General features: G+C 32.6%; 3 protein-coding genes across 3 annotated transcripts; 2 read left to right on the top strand and 1 right to left on the bottom strand.

Moving 5' to 3' along the window:
- Positions 1-585: 585 nt before the first annotated feature.
- Positions 586-18344, bottom strand: LOC130635784 (uncharacterized). The gene is made up of 23 exons (XM_057445255.1): positions 17910-18344; positions 12718-12794; positions 12453-12532; positions 11797-11868; positions 11453-11574; positions 11202-11292; positions 10742-10898; positions 9884-10047; positions 9592-9691; positions 9050-9155; positions 7518-7610; positions 6884-7023; positions 6687-6796; positions 5912-6213; positions 5687-5804; positions 5177-5245; positions 4528-4661; positions 3883-3967; positions 3658-3805; positions 2887-3050; positions 2588-2678; positions 2069-2174; positions 586-1756 (listed from the first exon to the last, which is right to left on the bottom strand). Exons 1-23 carry the CDS (start codon positions 18079-18081, stop codon positions 1440-1442), a joined length of 3018 nt encoding a protein of 1005 aa, XP_057301238.1. The 5' UTR covers positions 18082-18344; the 3' UTR covers positions 586-1439.
- Positions 18345-18414: 70 nt separating this feature from the next.
- On the top strand, positions 18415-20463 carry LOC130635788 (uncharacterized). The gene is made up of 4 exons (XM_057445258.1): positions 18415-19012; positions 19354-19576; positions 19691-19949; positions 20054-20463. The coding sequence occupies exons 1-4, from the start codon at positions 18418-18420 to the stop codon at positions 20450-20452; spliced, it is 1476 nt and encodes a 491-aa protein (XP_057301241.1). The 5' UTR covers positions 18415-18417; the 3' UTR covers positions 20453-20463.
- A 4784-nt stretch (positions 20464-25247) lies between these two features.
- LOC130635790 (uncharacterized) lies at positions 25248-26673 on the top strand. The gene is made up of 2 exons (XM_057445261.1): positions 25248-25748; positions 26091-26673. The coding sequence occupies exon 2, from the start codon at positions 26106-26108 to the stop codon at positions 26583-26585; it is 480 nt and encodes a 159-aa protein (XP_057301244.1). The 5' UTR covers positions 25248-25748; positions 26091-26105; the 3' UTR covers positions 26586-26673.
- The last annotated feature ends 321 nt before the right edge of the window (positions 26674-26994 follow it).

Here is a 26994-nt window from a genome sequence, read left to right as displayed (position 1 = left end):
TAATTTAATTTAATGAAGCTATTACAGTGCACCTAAAACTTTGAGGCCAAAAACTTTAAAACGAGGTGCTGACGTCAATGATTTTTCACCCCGTAGGTGACTCTAGAATATGGTGTAGCGTATCACTTAGGAGAATTCACTGTTATTTGTTATGCAGAAGTTAGGTGAATTTAGTAAACGATTTCGGAAAAATCCACAGGTTCCCCGTCCTTTTTATACCGCATTACGTGCATCCCTCTACTTGCGGTGCCACTTTGTGCAAGTGGACTAGTCGGTGGCCCGTGATAAGTCCACAGGGTCGCCCGTCCTTTATATGTCACATAAATCGTGTTCCTGTGGCACAACGTTTTTCTCGCGAACCAACAGACAGACGATAGCTATTATTAAAGAGACCAGTCGTTAGCCCGTGGAAAAATCCACGAGGTCGCCCGTCCTTTAAATTAACCCGTTGCAACAAAGTGGACAGAAATATATCACATTTAGTATTGATGGGGATTTTAAAAAATTCGTGTTTCCGGTACGGGACACGTTTTCGCGGACACACAGACAGACACACGACGGCTATTATTAAAGAGATTCTCACAATTGCATGTAACGTTCTGTAATTAAAATATTAAATTGCAAATACAAAAATATATAACATGGTGTGCTGTACGTGCAAACACACGTTTTCCTAGTTGCTGAAATCATCATAAAAAATATTAACCTGGATAAATACATCTCAAAATTGAATAAATACAAAAAAATGCAATTCTAAAGCTGGTTTTTAATATTATTAAATTGTTTTGTTGAGTAACTGCCGAGTAACTGTTATTGTTGAGATGTTGTTGTGGAGAAGTTTTTGTTGAAATGTTGTTGTGGAGATGTTGTTGTTAAGTTGTTGTTGTAGAGTTGTTGTTGTAGAGTTGTTGTTGTAGAGATGTTGCTGTTGATATGTTGTCGTTGAGATGTTGCTGCTGAGATGTTGTCGTTAAAATGTTGTTGTTGGGATGTTGTCGTTAAAATGTTGTTGTTGGGATGTTGTTGTGGACATGTTTTTGTTGAGATGTTGTTGTGGAGATGTTGTTGTAGAGATGTCGTTGTTGTCGAGATGTTGTTGTTGAGATGTTGTTGTTGAGATGTTGATGTGCAGAAGTTCTTGTTGAGATGTTGTTGCTGAGATGTTGTTGTTGAGATGTAGTTGTTAAAATGTTGTTGTGGAGATGTAGTTGTTAAAATGTTGTTGTGGAGATGTTGTTGTTGAGATGTTGTAGAGATATAATTTTTTCTGTCCTTACAACAATTTCACCACAATTACACAATTTATTAAAAACCAAACTTAACTAAACAAATATAATTTCCTAAAAATTGTTCTATAAAAAACATCTAGACACATACATACAAACCCTACGACAAACTCGTATACATTTAAAATCCGTCAAAGTTTGTGTAAAGTGAATTTACAATTCCACATGCTTTATATAGTTGGATTCCACATTCTCTTGTGCGTTCTCTTCTGGTACAACATCATCATATTCCTGGGTATGTTCTTCTTCATTTTCTTCTGTTCCTTCCGCAGTTGGACTTCGTCTTGGTGTTTTGACACCATGAAAACTAGTTCCAGTAGTACTGGTATCAGAATGATCTTGAAACTCTCCTTCACTGTGGCTATCGTCATCTTCAGCACCATCATTATCGTCCGGATGCCCAAATTCAATAAAATGCAAGAAGTCGAACCCCTCTTGTTTTGGTTTCCAGTTTTGCTTGCTCAAATAAGCTTAAATGAAACAGAACGTACAATCGACGCATTCGAAAGCTTCACATTATTTGCGATAAAATAAAATATTTGCAAAATTTAGCACCCAGGACTCACTCATTTGGTACAGTTAATGCAAGTTAGGAAAATTTTACTTTCTTTCAAAAAACAAAATTTTCCTAAAACCTTTGCTAAAACCTAGTTTCGCGATCTACTTACAAATCGTAATTTGAGGCTAAAATCGCAAACACGTATTTTTCTTTTTAAGATTACTTGACAATGCAATTAGTGCCAGATTATGAATTTGAAAGTTGGAAGAATAATTCTACTCACATGTAGCATTAAGCTTTCCATCAGTAAAATCAGTTAACCATTTCGTCAATCCCGCCACTTCAACTTCTACTGATTTCATAGGTCCACTGTAAAGGTATACTTCATTCTGAAAAGAAAAGGGATACAGTTATACCAGATAATTGAAATGGTTTTGAAAGGGAAAGTTCAGTAGAGATCTAATGACCATTGTTTGTGAATACATCAGAACAAAATGAAACAAAAATAGTACTGCAATCTATTGGTTATTCTTTTATTTATTCTTTTGCTTTTATTAACCTCTCCAATAATTATAAAAATAATTTCAATTTTATTCGAACAATCAAGTGCTGAAAATTAGTTTTCAGACAGTTCGTTCTGGACAGGAAGTCCAGCTTAAGCATAAGAATTTGTATTCAATGATAGTAATAATTCTAGCTTAACAATCATCGCATCCAATAGAATTAACATATTATCGAATTAATATCCAATGAAATTAATAATTCATGCAAAAATGTATCCAGAGAAAGTACGCAAGCTAACCTTATGATGATCCACGATGACAACATCCGATTGTTTTCCTTTTCGTGTGCCAAGATAACTTCTTCGAATGTTTTGTGTGGAAGATAGGTCCCTGAAAAACATTACAACTATTTTAAAAACTCTCTTTGCTATAAAAACTCCTTTAAAATAGAGAACGGATCGGCAAGATATCTATATCAAGGTGGAGGTATTAAGGCTTGTTATAGCTGGTGTACTTAGTGGTTTTTAAACTTCACTTAAATAAAAAGAGCGCAATAGACTAGGAAAAACGAAGCAAGAACAAGATCTTGATTACTTACAAATTCATCCAAGCGGATTTAATATTATAACCTCCTGTTTCTGTAATCTTGCTTATGGAGCGCCATTTAATGCTTACTTCTCGCTTGTCTGCTCTTGTAAAGAAAATTAATAAAGGCTGTCCCAACGATCGAAACAATGGAAAATTACGAGGCGTTAGTTCTCCCTAAAAAATAATGTAACGTAAAGTAACTTTTAAATTCCAAATTCATTGTTTACCTTATACAAATTCTCACGCATGCGCACTCGCGCAAACAAGTTGGTTATTAAACGATATTTAGTACAGAAATGACACGACAATTTACACGCGCGAAAATAATTCTTCAGCTGACATAAAAAAGCATCTAATATGCGCTAAAAACTCAGAATTGTACTTTTTTGCATATTCGTAATTCGTAGAGAAATTAAAACTCGTGCGAAAATAGATATTTTTTATTGTGCAAAAGTAAAATTAACACAAATACTCCTAATTGTAATGGAGGGGGTTATTTGGGAGAAAGGGGGGTTATTTGGAAGAAGGTTGGTAGCTTATTTCTTTCAAATATATAAAGAGTAGGGTAAAAAAAGACGATAACAGAAAATTAAAAAGTTAAATTAAAACACACACTTTCTCTTTTATAACAATACTAAAATTCTAAACAGGCTGGTCATAATTCTTATTTCTCCGTTGTCTAACCGATAGACACATCGTTTTTAGCCTGAACTCCCAGCCTGATATTCTTATAAAGCATATTCTTATAAAGGAAAAAGAGTGTACGAAAAACAAATCTTACAAATTCAGGTACAAAAACTTGGTTTAAAAATCTTTCCAACTTTTCTTCTTTATAATCTTTATAATCTTGCGAAAACAAAACTTTCGTCCTGTATTCATCATTTCGTAAAAAGGCTTGGATGTATGGTGTCGTAGCTTGTTTATCCAGCCTGACAAAATACAAAACCACGGTTTTACTGAGAGAAATAGCTTTTTTATTTATATCAACAAATTAGCGACAACTTACGATGTTCCGATTTCGCCACCGACCACAACTCCAAATAAAGCTCGACCGTAATTTTTGTACGCAACTTTTTCAAATACTTTATATTCTGCAAAAAAAACAAATACTGATTTATAAAAAGAAAGGTCGTGCATTGTGACCGATTATAATGCGTCGCCAATATTCCAATTTTTATTCTCTCTCCCCTTTATCTTAAGAGTATTACGAAAAAGAGTTCGATTCTTTAAAAGCCACTCCAACTTTTCATTGCAATAGCTTTATCTTCGACGCTGTTTTGACCTTACACTAAGATGGCCTGCAAAATTAGAAAATAAGATCTGATAATTTGCTTTAGTGTGTACGACTTCGTTTTCAGGGATACTGTTTAATATAAAGTTATAAATTGGACCGTAAATAGACGGCTGCAACAAGACATGTGATTATGTTAATAAGAGGTGTTATAATAAAGTCAAACATGACTTCAAATATAAATTAGTGCCATCAGTCTTATTTATACCTGTTTTTTTACCAATTTAACTCTGAAAGGAGGATTCATAAAATGCCCGTTGATCACCTTCTGGTAACCACCGAACAAATACATACATGACCAACGTCTTACAACACTCTTTCATGGATGTCAGTCACACACACACGCATACGCTTACCAACCTTTATCAGTAACATCATTGAACCAACCCAGGATAGAAACATCAACAAACGCTGCAGCAGGTAATGGCTCCTTTCCTTGTGTGTATCTCACTACTGAATGCTTGTCAAGTTTGATCAACGTAGGGAGTTGGTAACTAATCATAAACACGACACATTTAAACCGTTTCGTCACACTATAATGTTTAATTTTTATCCAAATAAAACCAAGTGAGATTATTGAAATAACATCCGGTTTTATCATGTTATGTTATCTTTCTGAACTAATTTTTTCGCGATCGCGCAAAAAGTCCATTATTGCACGAAAATTAATATGCGCGAAAATAAATTTGTCGTTTACATAAAAGAAACGCATCTTCATAAACAATTTCTTTATGCTATTTGCATGAAAATTGTAAATTACGCAAAAATTAATACGCGCGAATTACGTATTTTAAAAGGTTCTAAATTAACATTTCGAAGATAATTCTTTGATTTAAAACACGTTTGCTATAATCCCTGCTGTATAGAAACGTATTTCAATCAAAATTCCGGAGAAAACTCCTAAATCATTACAAAGAAAGTTAAAAAATGGTAGGTATTAAAACGAATATGGACCTCTCATCCTTTTAAACATATAATCACGACGCACACACTTCTAAAGTCAACTTACAGTCGTATAGTCTTGATTAAATTTTCTTTGTCCAACATTCCATTGTAATCTGCTGCATATTTACCGTTCCTACAATGATAAAAAAAGTGGACATGCATTTTATTACGTCACGCTTTGTGCGTTTTATTACGTCACACCTGTACGATTTTTTACGTCACACCTTGCCATCAGAAAAATTGTTACAAAAATAATGAAAAAAATCTGGTTAAAAGAAAACGTAGATTATCAGTACAGAACGAGTGGTTTTAAAAAATATGATTTATCAGATAAATTTAAAGACAGAGAGAGTTACTTCGAGTTTCGGGTGCCCAATATTTAAGTCTGTCTTTATCAGTTTGTGGAAAAGGGATAAAACAATTCAAATAACAAACCATACTACGATAATGATAAGTATATTGTTAAACCCATAAAACAACATACGCATTATCTATCAAATTCTTAATTAACCCATTTAACACTCGGCAGAAAAATATTTGAATTGTTACACTACCACAGAAATATCACACCAACCTGTATACTTTAATCATTGGGAAAGTAAAAACTTGCTGTTCGGAACATGTTTTTTGTTCTGCGAAACAATCGACTTTGCTCAATTTTGTAGAGATAGTACTGCCAGGTGTATCAAGTCCTATGATAAACACAACACAGTCAAGATTGTTAATCGCTAAGACTATCTGTTATAGATTTAAATTGCTTAAGAAGCTATTAGTTGAAATTAGACGTAAAAGTGTGTACCTATTGTCTTGTGAACATCTGCGTACACTGTTTGAAATAAATAACTTCGGTGATCCCAACCGACGTAGAAAAATACGACAAGAAGTTCAGCTGATGAGAGTGCAGTGTGAAAAGTGCTGTCTTTAAGCATTTCGACGTTATTTTGAGGGCTTTTAACACGTGCAGCATCGTTGGAGATTTCATCATCTTGCAAATGTTGTAAGTCCTTCTCAGCGTCAAAAGAACCTTTATTGACATCGATCTGTTTGGATGGTATTGGTACAAAATCACTACAAGAAGCTGGATATCTAGGCACATCAAGTCTAAAATGTTAAACAAAAAGTTAATATACCTGCTATTTAACTTATAGAAACAACGGCGAAGTCTTCGGGTATGCTTCATTACATTCCCACAAAATAAACATATTTTTTAGAAATCATAAGAAACTATGTACAACTAATAACAAATTGTACCAGTAATAGTTAACAAATTTAAATCTGTTCGATCTCACAAGACGAAAATGAGTATTATTTTTTTAGTCATCAAGAGTATAATAATATTTCCACAGTGTCAGTAGCAGACCGAATTGAGAAGTAATTAAGTCACAGTAACTCGACCGTGAACTTCTAACTAGAAATGTTGGATACGGGTTCTGTTTTAGGTCATTTTTTGATTGTTCAGGACAAACCAACATAAAAATAAAGATCACGATACAAGGTACGAATTTCTCATTGAATACTACAGAACCAGGTACTAATTAATAACGCTTGAAAAAATAAATAAAACAGACTCATACCCTAGTTGCTTGTTGAGCCATTCTAAAATTCTGACATAACCACGCCCTGCGGTTGTGTCGAAAGGAATTCCATCTTTTCCAGGTAAATGTAACTTCATCATGGGAATTTTCTAAAACACATTGCAGTTGGTAATATGTTATTTAACATGATAGTTGTATTAAGATCTAAAATAATTCAACAAAAAAAGACATCTTACGTAAATTTTTGAAGATTTTGGTTTTCCTGTAAAATCAACGTAATAAAAATCAAAGTCGGTAATGTCACTTTCATACAGTGAGCGAATTAAACGCCTGTATGCAGCTTTGAAATGATGGCATTCCATTTTGTAGTCGCCATCTAAAAAAACAGTCGAAACTTTTAAAACTTTTGTTTCTGTGTATAATTTATTGCACGCAGTAGAAACATCTTTACAAAATGTAGCATAAGAACTAAGGGTGTTATCCAGAACTTTTAAAATCAGGAGTGGGATCCAAAATGTGAATATCATTGGTCCTCCCAAGAGACGTACTAGGGGATCCAGAGGATTGATGGCTTAACTTTTTGGATAATTCAAAACAGTAATTGCCAGAATATTTAAAATGATGGTTTGAGAGAGTCTTGTTTTCAAGTGTCATATTCTAGAGTAAAGAGCAAATAGCTAGCTTTGAATTTGGAAATTTACATAAAACTTCGATCGGGAAATAGTTGTTGAATGGATACTGAGAAGGCTGGACCCTAAATAATATTAAAATTAAAACCGTTTAAAGTACCCGTAGTTTCTTGACGTGTTCTATCAAATAACGGATGTTCACCTTTCAACCAATCATTCCTTAAAGTACTAACTTATATACCTGTCGAACAAGCCACAGAGATAGCTCTCCCACTGGAGTTTTTAATATCTTTCCAGTCACTCAATTTTGTGTATGTTATGTCATAAAGTCCCGCTAAAGAAAATTTATACAAACGCATAAGAGAATATACAGTAAAATATTATATACAACACGTAAAATTTTAAAGCAGTGATAACAAGGTGTTAAGCAGTCTTCCTTGTTACATACTGCCTTTTTTTTTCTCTGAGAATTAAACTTCTGGCATAAAGTTTTTTTAACACCTAATTATAAACCATGCCAAACTGGAAGCGATTGCCTAAAGAAACATTCCTATTTATACATTAGGCTGCATTCTGTTCAAGTTTTATGCCCTTTCTTGAAATATGGATATATATGATGCCCCCTGTTGCTCACTTTTCTAAATAAAAACACTTCTTTTCTGTCCTCGATATTTTCTTTTCCGTTTGAAACTCTACTCTTTCAAAGTGTGACACACTTCCCTTTCATGAACTGAAAAAATTCCCAGTTCCAATTATGGTTTGTAATATTGATTGAGCTGGATTTTGACTTCGTGTTTTTATAAAATGACATACCAGCTTCCAGCCATGAAAAAAGATCCATACTCCAACTTTTTCCTTTCTATGTATATTAGCATACATTAAATATAATATAAAAGAAAAAGCATATTTTATAAGTAAAAGCGTATTGTTTGCTTTGTGACACAACCATGATTTCAAGGACTCTGGCAGCTATTTTGCTATTTATTGTGTCTATTAATAAGTAACATTAACTACTCTGCTACTGAGTTGACTTGGTTCGTGATATTGTTTTATCCATGCTTCATGCTTACTGGAACCTGCTATAATAAGTCGTTAAAATGAAACACATGGAGTAAGTCTAGTATATTTTTCGCAAAAAAAATACAGACCGTGGGTGCAAAGTTAAAGAGCACGTTATTTAATTTAGTTTTAAAGAGAAAGTTTTAGGCTGCATGCAAGGAAGTGTTAAGCGCAGAGGAGAATTATTCAAGTCATAAAAGAAAAGTGCTTTTATCGTAGTATAAACTAAAAAATCGTTTTTAAAATCTCAACTATCTACTTTTAATTTGTTGGTTTTTTATCACCCAAATGTTAATTATTCAAAATGATTTATTCAAAAATAGAGTGAAGATTTTATTCTAAATACATAAATAAAGATAATAATAATAAATATCCCATTTTGGAGCAGCATAGCCATTGTAGAGCAAAGCTTAAAAAAATACATTCTGTAGTTACATAGGGATATTTCTGGGTTGTAGTGATCCACTTATGCGTCACTAATTGGAGTTTTAGTTAACTCAATACTTATGACAACTGTGTAAAAATAAAGTGCAAATTTTATCTTATGTATAAGTGTAAATTTTTATATAAAAATAAATAAATGCAACAAATATTAAGTTGATTAAGATACACTTTTTATATCACAGAATGTAGGATTTAAATAATTAAATTTTTGGCTCAACAAGGAAGTGGAATAGACATTAAGCAAAATGGAAAAACTTTCATAATGTGTACCTCTTGTCCCACATGTATTATCATTATCTTCCACCATACTGTATACAAAGTTGTTAATATTTTCTTCTGTTAGATCGATGTCAGGAGTAAACTGTTCAAGTTCTCTCTACAATAAAACGAAATTATTACAGACAAAAAAGGCGAACAAATCATGTTGATATTCTTACATTTAAAATTATAAAAAATATATTTGTTTACTATAATGTTTCAGTCCAATTTACGAGTTTGATTTTTTGCGTAGGTTTGTTTTAGATACAAAATATTCCAAACAAGTTCCACGCTGTGTAAGGTAATACGTTTTTGTGCAACAATAGCTGGAAACTCACGTATAGCTGCTACTTAAAATTTTTTCAGAATGTGAGAAAGGAGTCCATCAAACAGAATAAATCATTAAACTATAGAAAATCCATCTTGCGTTTACAATATACATAATTTTTCACTAGTGCTAACATCACAGCATTGTCCCCAGAACTTATTGGAACATATTCTGTATGTTTGACTTTATTTTTTGCATAGAAAAGACAAATAAAAATGTGACATACATTCGGGGAATGTCGTCCATCTGCAATCTCTAGAATAACAGTCGGAAGGACAGATGCATCATATATTCCAAACATTGGCAACAGATTTGCATGCTTTCGTCTAGAAGAGAAGGAAGAAGAAATAACCTTTTAGAGTAAAGACAGAATAATACCATGGCGATATCACAAACATAGGAATGATGTGCACCGGTTAAAATAAACCAAACAATTGCATGTAATAACAGAACAAACTCTGTGGCTGCACAATTTGTAAAATATACTGCTAAACTTACTATAATTCGCAAAAACTTACTTGTCAACAACAACTCCTCGCAAACTAACTCCACGTCTTGTTGTGTTGTCAATCACTCTCTCTACTGTTGTTGATAAATCCTTTTTGCTTTCATCGTTATCAACAAGAAGGAACAGTCGATTGACATCTCGGTACACTGAACTACCATCATTGTTAATTTCAGACTATAAAATAATGATTGTACAATTCACTTCTGATAACAAAATTGGATAGAGGTTATAGCGTATGTATTTTAATTCAATGTGCAAATGTAAGATATTTCCGAAGCTTCTGGAAGTTTTTCAATAAATTATAGATTTGACAGATTTGAGACACAAAACATGATAAAAATTTAAATTGTTACAATTTTTCAAAGCATTATGCGATCTAAAGATTTTATGTGACTGAAACGATTATTAAAAATGCAGCAAGCAAGCATTTTCATTAAACAGGACTTGTGCAAGCCATGACCAAGGTGTGTGAAATTCTAGGTGAAAACTTTGAAAAAATCTAATGAGGATGATAGGGAATTTTGATATTACCATATTTTTATAACAAAACAATTGAGGATATTTCCATATTTTATAAAAAATGAGAATAATTTGAAAAAGGTGATGCTAAAAGTGAAGTACAAATTTTTGTTGTGCCCATGTACCATTTTCATGAAAGAGAAAAAACATGAAATAGGTTATGAAATTGAAATTGACGAAAGATTTGAAGAATTTTGAGGAGACTTTTTAAAATTGAAAAATATTTAAATATAAATATATCACATATATCACTTAGTTATATCACTCACATGATTTTGAATACTAATAATATAAAACCAAAATGTATAAATTATTTGGATGAAAGTGTTGATAAATAAAAACAACAAACCAATATTGGCAATCCAGAAAGTCGCACAAAACTTATAATTGAGCTTGTGTCAATCTTTTCTCCTTTATAGGGAACTCTTGGACAAGGCTTTTCAGATTCAGCTACCAACTGAGTGCAATTTACATACCACAAACCAAAATGTTTACCTTTAGTCATGCTAAAAAATAGTTTGTCTTATTTTAATAAAAATTATAATATACTAACATTTATTCTATTAAATAATATACAAAAATATTAAATATATTAAAAAAAGTATGAAGTATATATATAAGGGTTAAAGTTATATAATTTCTCAAGCAAAGTACAAAAAGTTTAAATAAAAAACTCAGAAAAAGACCAATACACAGAACAGTAATAGATAGGTACAGACATTAAAAAAACAACAACAACAAAACAATGAGAAAAGCTGTAGGCGTAGAGGTGGTTGGCTGACACATTGATATGATTAATAACATCTTACCCTAACTTTCTGGCAAAGTTTTCATCAGTACTGTATACAAATTTGTACTCGTTGATGTACATTGCTGCAACACTCACAAAGCTGTAATGTGCTAAAAACAATGACATAACCTTGGAATATCCAATACCTGGTTATCGAGAACTATTTTTTATTCTCTCCTTTCATCAGAGTAAATATTAAAATGTATGATCAGAAAAGAAAAACCACACAAATTTTGTCTCTATGTGATGCAGGAATTAGATTTTTCTTACCTGGGCTTCCTACGGCGTTTACATACATTAGAATGATATCTCTTTTTCCCTTTTCCAGCGTTTGCTCTCTTTCCAGGTCCTCTTCATCTAGGGCTAGTCCTAGTTTTTCGTCATATACAAAACTAAATAAAAAATAAGAAAAATTAAATTAAATTTAGTTGATATAAGACCATTTTTATTGGAATTATAGAATCAATCCATGATCCAGGCGCATCAATCACAATTACGATGGCATAATCAAAACAACCATCCAACAATAGTAAGAGAACACATCAATATCACTTCCATGCAGATATTGCAGTATAAATTTCACACTATCATATTAAATAAATATGTAAACATACTTTAACAAATTTGCCATAAATGATTCATAATCATAAAGTGTTCTTAAGTCAAATCGTTCTGTTCTTTTTCCACTATAAGATAAAAACATAATGCTGGTTGAAAATATATGGTGAATCTAGTTATCGTAACTGGAAAATCTAGTTATTGTAACTGGAAAAACAAACAACATTATATCTTAAAGAACATTTTTTCTATAAGGAATTAAAATCTAAAATAAAAAGACTAATATATGGTCAGGGTTTGTTGTGGATTATAGTAGTATCAGAAGAAAAACTTTGCGACTAATTTGCAACAAAAAAAATAAACTAATTATGTTTAAAGTTATATTTGGGCATGTATATTTCTTGACTTACATTATAACAAACTAGTTTAATTTAGAGTTGTTTTGTATATACCTATTGTACTTGTTCTAAGTCCTACTACACCCTTTTTAATTCTTGTTGTTACACATGATGGTAAAGTTATTATCGCCGAAGTTTATGTAGCTACAAACCTTTAATTTTCAGAAAGAATTTTATCAATAATGATTTCCAATGTTTTCTGTGACATGTTCTTTCTGTAATAAGTTATTTAAAAAAGAGTGGGGCATGTTTCAAAATCATGTTAAAGCTTGCTTTTGTCGGATGTTAAACCCTGCCAAAGTTTATTGACTTACCTGTAAATGTAAAATGACCTTCTATGCTTTTGACATTCAGCAACATCTTTTTTACTGATACCTTCCCCGAAACAGTTCATCTATACAATAAGGGAAATCATTAGAATTTATTTAACATATTTTGTTGAAATCTTTTGTTGGCGTTTTGTTGATGGTAAAAAGTGGTTAATTAGAAATGTCTATCTTTCTTCAGAATTATTTTTAAGGCATATTTTGCAACAAGTGCAATTTTCTTTTATATATACAATTTGATAAGTGCTAATACCATTCCCAGCTTTATGTAATTATGCCCGTGATCAATCATTCGCTCTTCTGCTTCTTCTGCAACTTGGATGAGTCTACCTATAAATCAATAGAGAGTAACTTTTTCTAAGAATACAGGAAATTTAGGGTCAACAAATTTACTGTTATACAAGAATTTGTCAATACTTAATAAAAATTAATAATTGTGTGAGTTGTTATAGAGTATAGGGCATCTAATATATGAAATATCTTTCATTAGCATTTTTTTACTTTATATGCATATGGGTATACATCAATATTTGCAAGAAAACCTATTTTCTTACCTTATTTTTCTTAGAAAAATGTTATTTGCCTTTTATTTTCTTCATTGGCTCTCAAACTGGGCCTTTAACCGCCAAAAGGGACGTTTTCTACCAATAGAAAATTATATCAGAGCAAAACGTATTATCAGTATGGCTAATATCTTTGCCAACAGAGAAACTTTTGAGTATGGCAGCGATTTGCACAAATGTTTAGCTGCAGCCACAACATCCTCCAAAATCTTTAGAAATGTACAAATTTTATTAGAAAAATCGAAAACATCGTCGGTTTAGTAAGAAGTTTCGAAGCAAGTCCGATATCACTGTTAGCATCTCAATCACACTGAGTTTTTTTTTCGAAATAACGGAAACCAATTTTTTGGTCTTGATTATTTTGACTTGCTTTCGATAATTTCGATTAGAAAATTTTTTTTAACCACAGATACGATTATTTCCTTTTCCTATTGCCAAGATTTAAATTTAACTTGGTTGTTTCATTTTTGTTGAAGTGATGTGTCATTTTTTTTAAAAAACACTGTTTTGAACTTTTTGTTTATAACTGTGTGGACGACAAGCTATATAAACATTGGTTTGGTGGTCAGTCGTTGCATTTCAAAGTGGTTGTTTTTTCAGGTAATAATTTAATTATGTTGTATTTTTAGAAACGGTTAAAACATGTTAGAGATGGGAAGACAGTGAAGTCTTTATTTTACAATGTTAGACAGCCAGGAATCCCTTCACTTATTTTTTCCATATCGATATATGAGAAAGAAATTAGGTGTAACAAGAAAAAATGTAGACAGTTATTGTGGAGGAAACGAACGATGAGCAATCCAGGAGGACTTTAAAAGAACACTTTGATTTTGTTTTGTTACCTTTTGTTACGATATATCTTAAGCGCGATAGTGTATGCGTGTAGAAAATAAATAGGAACTTATTAGCGCAAGATTATGAAAAACCGCTCAATACTGCTTACAGAATCCTATAAAAACCGCAAAAGCGCATTTATTATCTATATTCATGTTTTATAGTTCTTGGATAACATATACCTCTAAAAACGGCCTTTGCAACTTGGGCGCAGCACCAAAAAGTAATGGTCTTTTGACATTTTGTAGATAATATATACCTGTAAATATGGCCTTCACGACTTTGGTGGTAGGTATTGGGCAGTGCAATGTTTTAGCACCTAACCCTACCCATAACGAAGTCGTGAAGCGCAGTAAATAAGTATCAAAAAATGTATTGAGTTTTTAGCACAACGTTACCCTGCAAATATCTATTAAATTTTTATTTCAATCCTCAGCGCAACAATGAAATAACTAATAAAGAAATTATTTAGCGCAACAATATGCTGCGCAATGGTTTTACCACTGTGACGAAGTCGCAAAACGAGGGTCCGTACTTGTCTGTTCATTTCGTCTGAAATATTTTTCGAAGTAGAAAACAGTCTTAAGGTTACTGTAAAGAAAAACACTCATTTGATGAGTAGTCTCAGAAAAACCTTTACAATTTATCAATACTTTTATATATTTTTTTTGTTTTTCAATGCTTGATGAGAGACTGATGTGATGGTGTTATTTCAGTAAATAAGTAAATTAAGTAAATTTCAGTAAATTAAATAAACACACACCATTTTTTGTTCACCCTACGTTTTAAAATGGTTTCTTTTTCCAAGTGCATGGTTGCAGACTTCTAGTATTTGCACCATTATATATTCAGCATAAATTAAATTCAGAAAGGTTCCCGTTCTTTTTTTAATAATGTGGTTATAAAAAACAATTGTAATTATATATAACTAGTCGATAAGGCCCATGGAAATATCCACTGAAGAGGCAGGATAAAAATGAAAAAGAAGAGTCATTTGAATTTTGATGACGTCAGCAACCGATCCATAACAAAAAATAATTGAGAACCTTGTTTTCACGTTGCCTCCATTATGTAGAGCTTAAAGCGCTGATCAAAAAAATGTATATGATTATGTGCTTCCGATGAACATTTAATGAGATATAAGGGTTTAAAAATTTTGCTGACATCAGCAGAGACCTGTCAAAACGCAAAATATTTTTTAAAAATTTGTGTACCAGTTGCCTTTATCGTATAGATCTTGAAACGCTGATCAAGAAAATGTATAAGATCATGTACTTGTGACAAACGGTTGAAGAGATATTAGGGTTGAAGGTTTTTTGATGACGTCATCAACCCGTCCACTCCGAAACGGATTTGTGGACCCAGGTTTGGGAAAGTTACCCAATTTGGTCCTGGTGGTCCCTAGCTACCCACCCGGTGAAAAATTATTGACGTCACCACCTCGTTTCCAAGTTATTTAGCTTTAAAGTTTTAAGTGCATTGTAATGGCTTCATTAATTTAAATTAGGATATTCCTGTTAAAGTAGTGTTATTGACGTCGCGCCATAACATCATAAAATTTAACATTTGAGATAAAGGAGATTTTCAAAGGAAATTTCGGCGACTTTAAAGAAAAATGACGATATCCACTATGACCGTCAAATACACTCTGTATTATTATAAGAGATTATTTAAAAAACTGCACATTTTTTTCTTTTTGGCGTCATAATTCGCTTATAAGTAATTTATACAAAAAAAAACGGGGAATCTTTGTGCATAATTTATTCGCCTTTCCATTACCAAAAACTTCAATGAGCCAATGGGAAGTTTTCGGAAAAAGAGACCACAAACAAAAAGGCATGTATGCGGAAATTTACTAACGAGATATTTGTTTTTAAAGATTTCATAGGTGTTGTGAAAATGTGTAAACGGAGTATGCAGAAAGATGATAGAAGTGCAAACTCTGTCTTTATGCTGAATATGCATACACGCATTCAAAATTATTATTAGACAGAAGTCAGAGTAACAAGAGACAGCTTTATAAACATAGCGCAATTAAAAAATGTCTAAGACAAGAGTAGCATATATATATATATATTGATGGTGAAATTAAAGTATCTAAAATATATTATTATGCATATTTTTAACAGGAGTTTCATATCATGCATAACGTTTACAAAAAATATGCTGAACTCTTTTGCACATATTTCCTTAAAGGCGCGAAGGATATAACACCACTAAAAAGGCCTCTTCAAGAAAAAAGGAATGTTTCAAATATTTTCATGGAATATAAAGTTTGTCATTCAAAAGAGATTTTTTTTATATATGTCATGAAGTTTTTGCAAAAAACCTCATAAAAAAAATGTTTCCTTTACAGTAACCTTAAGGGTGCAGATTTTTAGGTAATTTTTACTCAAATGAACTTATTACAACCCTACACTACAGCTTTCCTTTAATTGGAGAAGGTGCTTTTGGCATTTTCAGGGAAGTCAATTCTCATGCTTGAAGTGTAATTTACTCAAGTGCATGAAATATAAATCACTTTCTGAGAGTTTTTTCTTGTGTGTGAAAAGTGGATATAACTCAATGTTGTTCTATGAATCCGAAAAGGATATTGTAAACTTGAATATGATTCCCCAGTGCAAAAATATCGCAAAGTAACGGCCAGTTTTAGATTGGAAGGAATTGCTTCTCTCATTACAGTGTTTTCTTTCGTGAGTTGTAGATCTACTAAACTTAAAAGATAATCGAATGACTCTGATGTCATTCTTAGAAAATTATAATAATCTGCTTTTTCTTCAAGACGAAATTCACGTAGTAAGGTGTCGTATATTCCAAATTTATGTCGTTTTTTTAACAAGGTTAAATAAAATTGCTGTGGCCAATATAAATACATCTTCTTCACTGTCTGAACTTATTTTAAAAAAGAAACAAAATTGCACTGTGTATCATGTATAATATGTGAAGCTTTATAACATGCTTCATGTGAGTGCAACTAAGTTTTATGGGATTAATTGCATCATGTATCATTGGCTTAAGTTAAGTAGCAATCAAATGGGAAAAACAAGATAGGGTTTTGTTAGAATGGCCTTCCAATATTTTAAAATGCTTGTAGCTGTTCTGCCCAATCTTAGGACGCTGCCCAATCTTTGGACATAAAATTGCCCAGTCTTAAGACTGGCCGGTCAGTCTTAAGACTGGGCAGGGCTTCACAAGATTGGGCAAAAGACCATGTTAGGCCCACCTTTGGCGCCTTTAAGATCTTAAAGAAGGGGTGTACCACACAACCTCTGTTTTTTACAAGTTCTAACAAACATTCTCAGGCACATTAAAACATCATATTTTGGGTACTGTTGAATTGACCCGGCCAGTTTTTGGACACAGTAGAGTGAAAATCGCAGCTAGGTAAATGGTAGAGCATGTGTTATACATTTAGCATTTATATACAGCTTGTAGTAGTGGCTATATTTTAAAAATAAAATGTTTATATTTATGAAGAATCAGAAAAATCGTATTTAGCCATATTATTAGTTGGCCAGCTGTTAATTTCATTGGATGAGATGTTTAGCCAGCTAGCGAGCTGTAGCCAGCTAGCTAATATCATAGTCTATAGAAGGAAAACCTTATTAGACTATGCTAATATGGTTGAGTAGTTTCAATTTTTTATACATAAAATACATGGTATATATAAATTTTTGCCCTTTTGATTTTCCAAGAAAAGTTTCAATTTAAAGTTCCTATTAAGAGGTAAATTCTAAAAAAATTATTGTTCTGTTTGTCTTCCACAATTGTTCTAAGATTGGGCATGTACGTCCATAGATTGGGCACAATCTAGTCTTAAGACTGGCCACCCATTTGTCACTGTCGGAAGATTGGCCTGACCAGTCTTAAGACGGGGCGCGTTCCAAAGATTGGGCAGAACATAGCTAACTGAAAATACCATCACAGCTAAATTGGCTATTCTGCATAAATAATCAAAAATAAAAAGTAATAATAACATAACCAGCCAGCTATACTATGCGTCTAACTAGCTAGCTAACTACCTAGCTTTAGCTATATAAATACTTACTTTTTAAAGGTTCATTTTCATTTCTCTGATGGTAAAAGAATATTGCAGAAGGTGCTTTATCCTTCTTGAAAGATTCCAAATCCTCGTTTGTCTTGATGTTATGAAGTCCATAAGTTTGCATGAAAAAAGTTAAAAATGTAAAATAACATAACAGCATCGTTTTTGAAGCCATGGTTAACACACATCAATTTTCAACCACAAACTACAACAGCAGCTAATAAAATCGAAAGTGACTACAAGAACGAGATCGGCTAAACTTTAGAATATCCCCTTCAAATAGTAAATTAAATTTAATACAACCAACGACCAACTTTTGTAAAATCATTAACCAAAATAACGCTATATGCAACGTCTTCAACACTATCACGTTAGCGCCTACGCGTCTTTTAATTCGTTGCTTCGCGCAATGTCACGACATCGTATCCGACGTTAAAAATAACGACCGTTTATTAAAAAAGTCATTCTTGTAACAAACGGCTTCGCGTATCTATCGACCATATCTTTTATAATGTATTCTTCAAAATCAATTATTAATTCACAACCTGAAGAAGTTTGGGCCGAATTAAACTCAAGATTTATTAATCATGACGTCAAGTATGAAAACGTTCTATCCGAACAATTGTTTAAATACCTTAACAATAAAGCAACAGCTGCAGGTACAAACATTGGATATGTTCTTGCTTCCGTAATAACTACAGCTAATTACTTGACCTCTAAAAATCACGGTTCGATCGAAATAAGAAATGGTTATAGCATTAACCTTAACACATTTTTCTTGTTTGTTGGGCAGCCGTCTACAGGAAAGTCGCCCGCTATTAAGATGGCAGTTAATCAACCATTAAAGGCTATTCAAGAAGATACAGACATTATATCTAACACCACCACATCTGGCTTGACAAAGTGCCTCTGTACAAGAAAATGTACATACATTGTTAATGCCGAAATACAGGAGTACTTGTACAAAATATTGAAAAAAAACGATGAGAATTACACTGGGGATATGGAGATTCTATCGAAGATTTTTAGTGGAGAAAATGTGTCTATTCAATTCAGTACTGAAAATAACAGATATATACCTGAAAATTGCGCATTGTGCATATTAGGTAATTATTTTTTATTTATTCTTTTCTCTTTCCTCCTTATGCAACGCATACCGTAAATGACGGATTAAGCGCCCCGTGCTCAATACGCCCCCTGTCGAATAAGTGTCCCGGGGTTAGGGAAATATTTGTAAGTAAGCGCCCCGGAACCTTAATCCGTTATTTACGGTATACGCAGATGCGGTTAGTTGGTTCGTAATCTAACTTTTTAGCTCCTTCCAAAAAGTGAAGCAAAAATATACACCATAAAGGCTGATGAATATACGTTTAAACAAAATCAATTCTTGTGATTACAAAAAGGTTTTTAAAAATATGCACACGTATTAAATTCTTTATTTTTTAAGGTGCTACACAAATAAAAAGCATGGCTTTTATTTTGTCTTTAATGGATAAAGGTAATGGATTTTTGGACCGATTTTTAATTATAACGCCTCGTTCATACCGTCCGATGCCCAAGGAACAACAAATCGCCCAACAATCCTCAACAACAATCGATATTAAGGATATTTATGCCAACTATGTACACATAGATAATACAATATTCTATTTAGACGAAAATGCGTTAAAGTAAGAAGATTTTTAATAATTTTAAACTTTATACATGACATGATAAATAATCTCTTCTTCCTTTTCTTCAATTCTATTTCCCCCTCTTTATTTTTTTTTTACCAATTTGTATAGATTGTACGACAACATGGAGACACAGTTTTTGACCGATCTAAACAACGATCTTTTGCACGGCAGACCAACCAGCAAGTCTAAAAAACCAGAGTTAATTCCAAAAGTTGCTGTCGCTCTACACACAGTGGAATACTTTTATAATGCCCTTTTTAATGAAGTTGAATTTACATGTCTACCAGAAGCTATTTCCTTGCAAACATTGGAACGTGCCATAATGTATGTTGAATCAATTGATGAACAGAAAGAATTATTTTACACAGTTAGTCTTTTAAATATTTTATAATTAAGTTACAGCAAATTTGCATTTATTATCTTTTCATAGACATTTATTCATCTCATTTATGACAATATTTTTCGTTTTAGTATATCACAGAATTGGTTAGTACCAGCAAAACACCATCAGTTAAACGTGCCCCAACTTCTGATGAATATAAAAAAGCTGTTTTAATGACACCGGGTGCCTTCGTCACATACAGATCTTTCAAACAAAGTACATCAAAAAGATTTCGCGGTTTACTATCCCAAGAATTTGTTAAGTTTATAGAAAACTTTGTTAACAAAGACATTGGTCGTTTGGTTAGTGTAAGAGCAGTTGGGTCGTCAAAATCATCAAAAGTATTTGTTAAAAAAGAATTTAGGGACTTGCCATCCGAAATAAAAAATTGGTTACAAGAAAGTGAATATGAAACAAAAAGGCTCGCCAAACATCCTGTTTGTATTACGGATCGGATTATCGAGTCTATTAATCTTGAAATTCATTAGCAAAAATTTTTCAAATAATCCTTTTTCTATATCCATAGAATAAGTCGTTCTTACTTATAAAAAAGTTTACAAATTTATCAACACCAAAATATATAGGTTAGCTATAACAAAGTTAATCGGGTTTAAAATTGTAAATTTTAATAAAACTTATTTTACTCGATTGACAAATTGTATACAGATATGCCGAGGCAAAAAATGCTCGAAAAATAACAACAGTTTCTTATAAAAAATTGCTTGTACATGAAAAAGTATAAACACTGTTCGGAAAGTTGCGTAACATTTGAGTTGTGTTCAGCATGTTTTTACTATTATTTGTATTGCTTAAATTTAATCACGTTTTCTTATTTTCTGTATGATTAATATGAGTAATTGTAAAAAAAGTTTCTGAAGACAAGTCATGTGTTTTTGATGAATCTTTTAACACTGCAAGAGTAGCTAAAATTATGCAATGTAGGGAATTCATTAACGTCCCGTTATCTGACATAAGCTTTTCTGTGTATCGCGAATGACAAATACTCTGCCTGAGAAATTACAGTAAGGGACCATAGTAAGTACATTTTCTATTATTTTATAATTATATTACAATTTAACGATTCATTATTCGTTTTTCAAATCTACAAATATTCTTTGATACAATAATTTCAATAACTTGCAAAGAAGTTGATTAATTTCTGATTAAATCATAGCATGGATTACCCACCGTTAAAAAGATTAAGAAGCCGGGGGACACAATGTGGTGTCAATAGTGTTAGTCATGACAAGTCTACGCAATTTGGACCTTCTCATAACAGTTATGATCGTTTTATCCGCTCATCCGATAAAACAGCATTTACAACACACAAATACTTAATCACAAACATCACGAATACCAAAGAGAATGCCTTATCGTGGTGTTTTGATAACAATTTGTTAATCAAACAAAGAAAATGCGATAAATGTAACAATGACATGATCTTGTCTAAGTGCAAAAGTTCAGATGGAATTAGATGGCGTTGCCAAAAGAATGGTCATTTTGTTGAAACGTCAATTCGCAAAGGTAGCTGGTTTGAAAAGTCTAATTTGACGATAGAAGAGGTGATTGAAATGACGTATTGGTGGACCACTGGTATCGATCAAAATCAAATAGCCAAACAAATGTGCATATCAAGTTCTACTGCTGTTGACTGGGATATGTTTTGCCGAGAAACGTGTGAAGTATTACTCTTCCAAAATTCATCAAAGATTGGCGGTAAAGGTGTACGAGTTCAAATTGACGAAAGTAAGTTTGGAAAGCGTAAATACCACAGGGGCCATCGTGTAGATGGACAGTGGGTTTTTGGTGGTATAGAAGAAGAATCGCGAAAGAACTTTCTTGTAGCGGTAGAAAAGAGAGACAGAGAGACGCTGATACCTATAATAAAAAATTGGATCCTGCCTGGTACAACTATAGTTTCAGATTTTTGGAAACCATATGATATTTTAAGTGAATTAGATTTTGAACATTTAAAAGTTAACCACTCAGTTGAATTTGTTAACTGTAACGGAGATCATACAAATAAAATTGAAGGACACTGGAGGCAAGTTAAATCAACATTACCATCATTTGGAGTAAAAAAATCCCACTTTTCATCTTACATGGCGGAATTTATGTGGAGATATGCTAACAAGGATCAAGATTTATTTTCGAAATTCATTTGCGACTTATCTTCTGTGTATTTGTCGGATGAAATTTTCGCATTTTCATAATTTATTTTCGGATTTTTTCAATGGATTCCTAATTTCAATTACAAGATAAAAAGTTTTTCAAAAATTTTGTTGCAATTTTAAAAAAAGCCTTTTTCTTCGTTCTTATTATTTAACTTTAAAGATTTCCATTTGAGTTTAGATACATTTCCACTCAAGAACAGACGGATAGAAGAATTGAAATTTTTCGTTCTGTACAAACTGATATTTGAAATCAATTCGACTGTCCTTGCAGATATATTTTAATCTTGAATTTGACAAGAACAAAAAATATTAACTATAAATTCTATGCGGGAATCCTTTTAAACAATTTATCACCAGGCTATTATTGTGTATTTAATTTGCAGTAAATATGAAATTTTAAAATTTTAAAATGTTTTATCCACCTACTAGGATTTATAGATTTATATAATTATCGTTGGTCGTTGGCCGTTGGCTCGTAACCATTTGTTGCTCGTAACCGTTTCGTTGGTAGTTGGTCGTTGGACCATAACAAATACTTTTTCCTAATTGTCATCGTTGGTCGTTGGTCGTTGGCCGTTGGATGATAACAAATACTTTTTCCTGATTGTCATCGTTGGTCGTTGGTCGTTGGCCGTTGGATGATAACAAATACTTTTTCCTGATTGTCATCGTTGGTCGTTGGTCGTTGGCCATTGGATGATAACAATTACTTTTTCTTGATTGTCATCGTTGGTCGTTGGTCGTTGGCCATTGGATGATAACAAATACTTTTTCTTGATTGTCGTCGTTGGTCGTTGAATGATAACAAATACTTAGATAAATAATTTTAAATAATATGATAGTTGGTCGTTGGTTATTTGCATTACTGTCTTCTGCTGTAAAGGGGAAATTCTAAAACCGCTCCACGAGATCTTATGCAAGCGTGGTTTCCATTAATTAGCACGCGTAAGAAATGTCTTTTGTATATTTTTTGAAATCGTTGGAAAACAACCTTATATTCAGAAGAGAAATTTCTGAAATGTTTTTTATTTAAAAATAATTATGTTTCAGATTTCCTGTTATAAACTCGTGGCAACCAAATTTTAAATAACTATTTTGTTCGGCAGTAGAAACCATGCCTAATCAATCTTGCGTCCCGCAGAAAACAGTTTTATAATAAAAATGCAGACCAGAAACGCCGTGGTCCCTGTTTATTTTTATGCATTATTTTTCGCCAAAAACTTAGCAAACTATGCTAAAAGAAATAAGAACCAAGGAAATTACAAGTCATGGATGGTAATTTAGACGTCGAACTCTTTCCACTTCTAAACCCATCCTGTAATACCATGCCCAGTAAGGCTGGTTATTAAATCATTCTAGCCGTTTTTGTTTTTATATAACACGTGTCCTCCAAAGCAGGAAGAATTTCAGAACTTCCTTGTATACTGCTTTTTGCAAGTTTTGGAACCATGTGCAAAAGTAAACGGAAGCTGTTTCAGTTTCTACAGACATTAGTGTATGTGATAAGCTTCACTTCATCTTTAGATTAAAAAATATATCGGATTGTAGGGTTACAAGCAAAAGTCAATTAGCTGGATGTTTCAAATGACTTTGTTTCTTTGATTAGTTCACTTGCTGAAGAATTAGTTGTAAAATATTAGAATTAAAGTGTAGAATTAGTTGTAATTAAAAGGTTTTTGTAAGAGAAATGTTACTAAAAAACCTTCAAAGTTAAGTTTTTAGAACCAAGATAATGTCGTCGGTATTTTGAATCGAAAAGTTATAAAAAGGTCTTTATCATTCCTAGCGTAAACTACACTCCAAAAGTTAAAATAATGTGAATTCTAAATAAAGCGTATAGGTCATAACGTGTGATAAAAATAAAAGGGCCCGTCATCAGCCAGGGTTTCAGCGCTACCGCAAACCAGTCAACCTGTAGTCTCCAGAGCTTTTTCCTCTCGCTGGTATAGAATAGGTCTTACACGTATTTCATGTTTTGTTTGTTTATTATTTTATGGTCATCCGTCAACGTGGCAACAGAAGAGGACAAACGTCTTTAGATCTTTAATTTTCATATTAGGTATTTTTTTATTCACAGCAGGAATTTTCTATTATCAATACTGCTACAGGATAAATTTCGCAGCATGGGGGAATCTGCTTGCAGACACATCATGTTTTTACTTACAAGATTGTTGTACATAAATTGATATTTTAAAAACAACACGACCCTGTGAAAAAAAGACAAAAGGCTATATGAACAAGGCGAGTACAACTGCTACGGTCCTAGGCTTTCTTGTTTTTTAAGGACTAATCTTAAACTTCGTACCCAGGGCATCTTATGTCTATTACCGACCCGATGACAGAAAAGATGCCAAAAGAAAGAATTTTCCAAAATTCACGGCGCATCCTCGTTCCCTGGTAACGAGGGTATTTACGACGCTTTTAACCGCTCATTTCTTAATTTGTCGGTCACATACTGGACATATTTTTTTAATGAAATAATCTAGATGCAAGAGTTTGTGGCGCCTTTTATGCATTCTTTTATGAAATGACACCACAGGTATTGGGATGGAGGTTGTATATCAAACAAGAAACTTAGCTTTAACCGATGTAAATTTTAAACATTTGTTTATTAATTTTTACAGCAAACACGAAGCTGTGTACCTTTTGCTCAACTTTTAAAACAGCTAGATTGAAGAAAAAACTGACACGTGTCTTATATTAAAGGAGAACAAAGAAGCCATCACTATAATATAATGGATTAAAAACAATGTCTACTTTTTTTATTAGGAATTGTATCGACATGTCTTACTCCGCCTTCATTTCAGAAAAAAAAGTCAGTATGTTTTTGGCCTTGATTTTTTTGTCGCGGTTATTTCCAGCCTTGCTTGTTGTTGTTATAAAAGCGTACTTTGTATAAAAGCTTCAGTTACTTGTGCCACCAAAAATAGGTTTTCCGCCCATTTTTTACAGATCCAAATCATCAGAGGCTAATTAACATGCAAAACAGTTAAAAAATGTTCAGGAAACCACAAAATACTTTTTGTCGAGATGAATTGTATGTGAATATATGTACATTGTGTCCTTGGTGTATTCCGATTAACATGTGACATGCCAGTGCTGTCTAATTATCGCGCACGTGTTTTCCAATATGCTTGCACGTGTTTCGCAAGTGATAATTTTAAAATTGAGCGCGCCATTCTCTTATAAACGAAGAATGCGAGTAAAACAACTTAGTTTCACGTTCCTAATATTTTTTTTAATGTTATATATCTTGGTATTATGTATAAATGAACTCAAATGTACACGTGATTCTTACGATTCTTATAATTTTTATTATGGAAGCAACCTTCCCAAGGAAACTGAGGTTTTTTTGAAACAATTACATCAATTAACCCTTAACGTCGACTCAAAATTCTGGGAAGGAAGTTTAACTCATCATACAGAAGAAGTAAAAAACATTCCTGCTAATTCAAGTGTGAGAGAGTACTATAAATATTAACATATGGGAAAGAATAGCACGACGCGAAGAAAATAATCTGCCTTTTATTAATGATTTAACGATAGCACAAAAAGACGAAATCTTTGCGGTGAAAAGATTTTGTTAACAGTTATCAAAAGAACGAAATAGGTAAAGTTATTTTTTTGTTTTGTTTTGTTTTCTATTTTTCTACATTGCACTGCGATAAAGTTAAAACTTTAAATTAAAAAAAAAACATAGTTGTTGTGTTTATAATTTTTAATTTTCTTAAAACGAAAAAAGATTTTTCCGCAAACTTTTCTTGAGCAAACTTTTCTACCCTTGAGGTAACGTTTCTTTGCCAGCCGTAATTTTTATTTTAATCCTGATAAATCTATTTGCCCATCTATTTGCTCACCCCAGGCCTCAAATCTTTAGTCATAACCCATTACTTAGGATTGTCATGTTCGTCCGTCAGAACAAGCTTTCATTTTAACTCACCATTATTTTCAGTGACGTTTGAACAAAATGCTGACCGACGAAATTATGAAGAAAAGCATGCTTGTTTTTCATTGGTTTATGGATACTGTAACACAGCCAATAAAATCTAAAAAGGTGCGATTTCAGTTTCAACTACAAATCGCTTCTTCTAAAGAAAAGAAATTGGTACTCGATAGCGAAAGCTTTTGGACAAGTCAGGAAAAAGAAAAATTCTGGAAAATCTTGAAACCATACATAACAAACTTACTAACGGATGCAAATATCTTCAGAAGTGAAGGCAACGAGAACTTTGATTTCATAAATAGCCTGGACCCGCTAAGCACGACGGACATTTTACACAGTCGTAGAATAGTTAGAACTTTTTTATGGACAGGAAAATATCGAGCTGCGATTAAATCTTACAGACTGTTTCAAGAGTTCTTCTCAATTGTTACCAACATAGAGGAGAAAACACTACAAGAAGAGATTGAAGAACTTCAGTCTATTTTTACCAATCCTTATTTATAGCAAAATAAGAAATTTCTAAAAATATTATCTATAAATACTGTAAATTATAATTAGGCACATAGAAATATATACCCGATTCTATACTTTACATATTAACCATTTTTAGCAAAAACAATTTAAAACCACAGTGGATCGTTTGTATCTCGAATACCCTTATCAAGCTTGCGTCTCCTGCGAACCCGAAGTCCACTCTTTAACGGTTCAAGGTGCACGCATTAATGCTATTTGCCTCTTCAAGAAAACTTAATGCGCAACAGAACGCAGGAAAGAACAGAAAAAAATTTGTTAGAATTTCCACTTCATGCGCACATTTTAATACAGAAAGTAAACACACTTTGCGCAATTCTCACAAAATATAATCTGATGGCTGAATAATTTTCCACCCTGTCGTTCCTGACAAGCTGAACTC

This window comes from Hydractinia symbiolongicarpus, chromosome 3, assembly GCF_029227915.1.
Source record: "Hydractinia symbiolongicarpus strain clone_291-10 chromosome 3, HSymV2.1, whole genome shotgun sequence".
In the NCBI taxonomy this organism is placed as follows: domain Eukaryota; kingdom Metazoa; phylum Cnidaria; class Hydrozoa; order Anthoathecata; family Hydractiniidae; genus Hydractinia; species Hydractinia symbiolongicarpus.
This window is presented reverse-complemented; position numbering and strand designations above follow the sequence as displayed.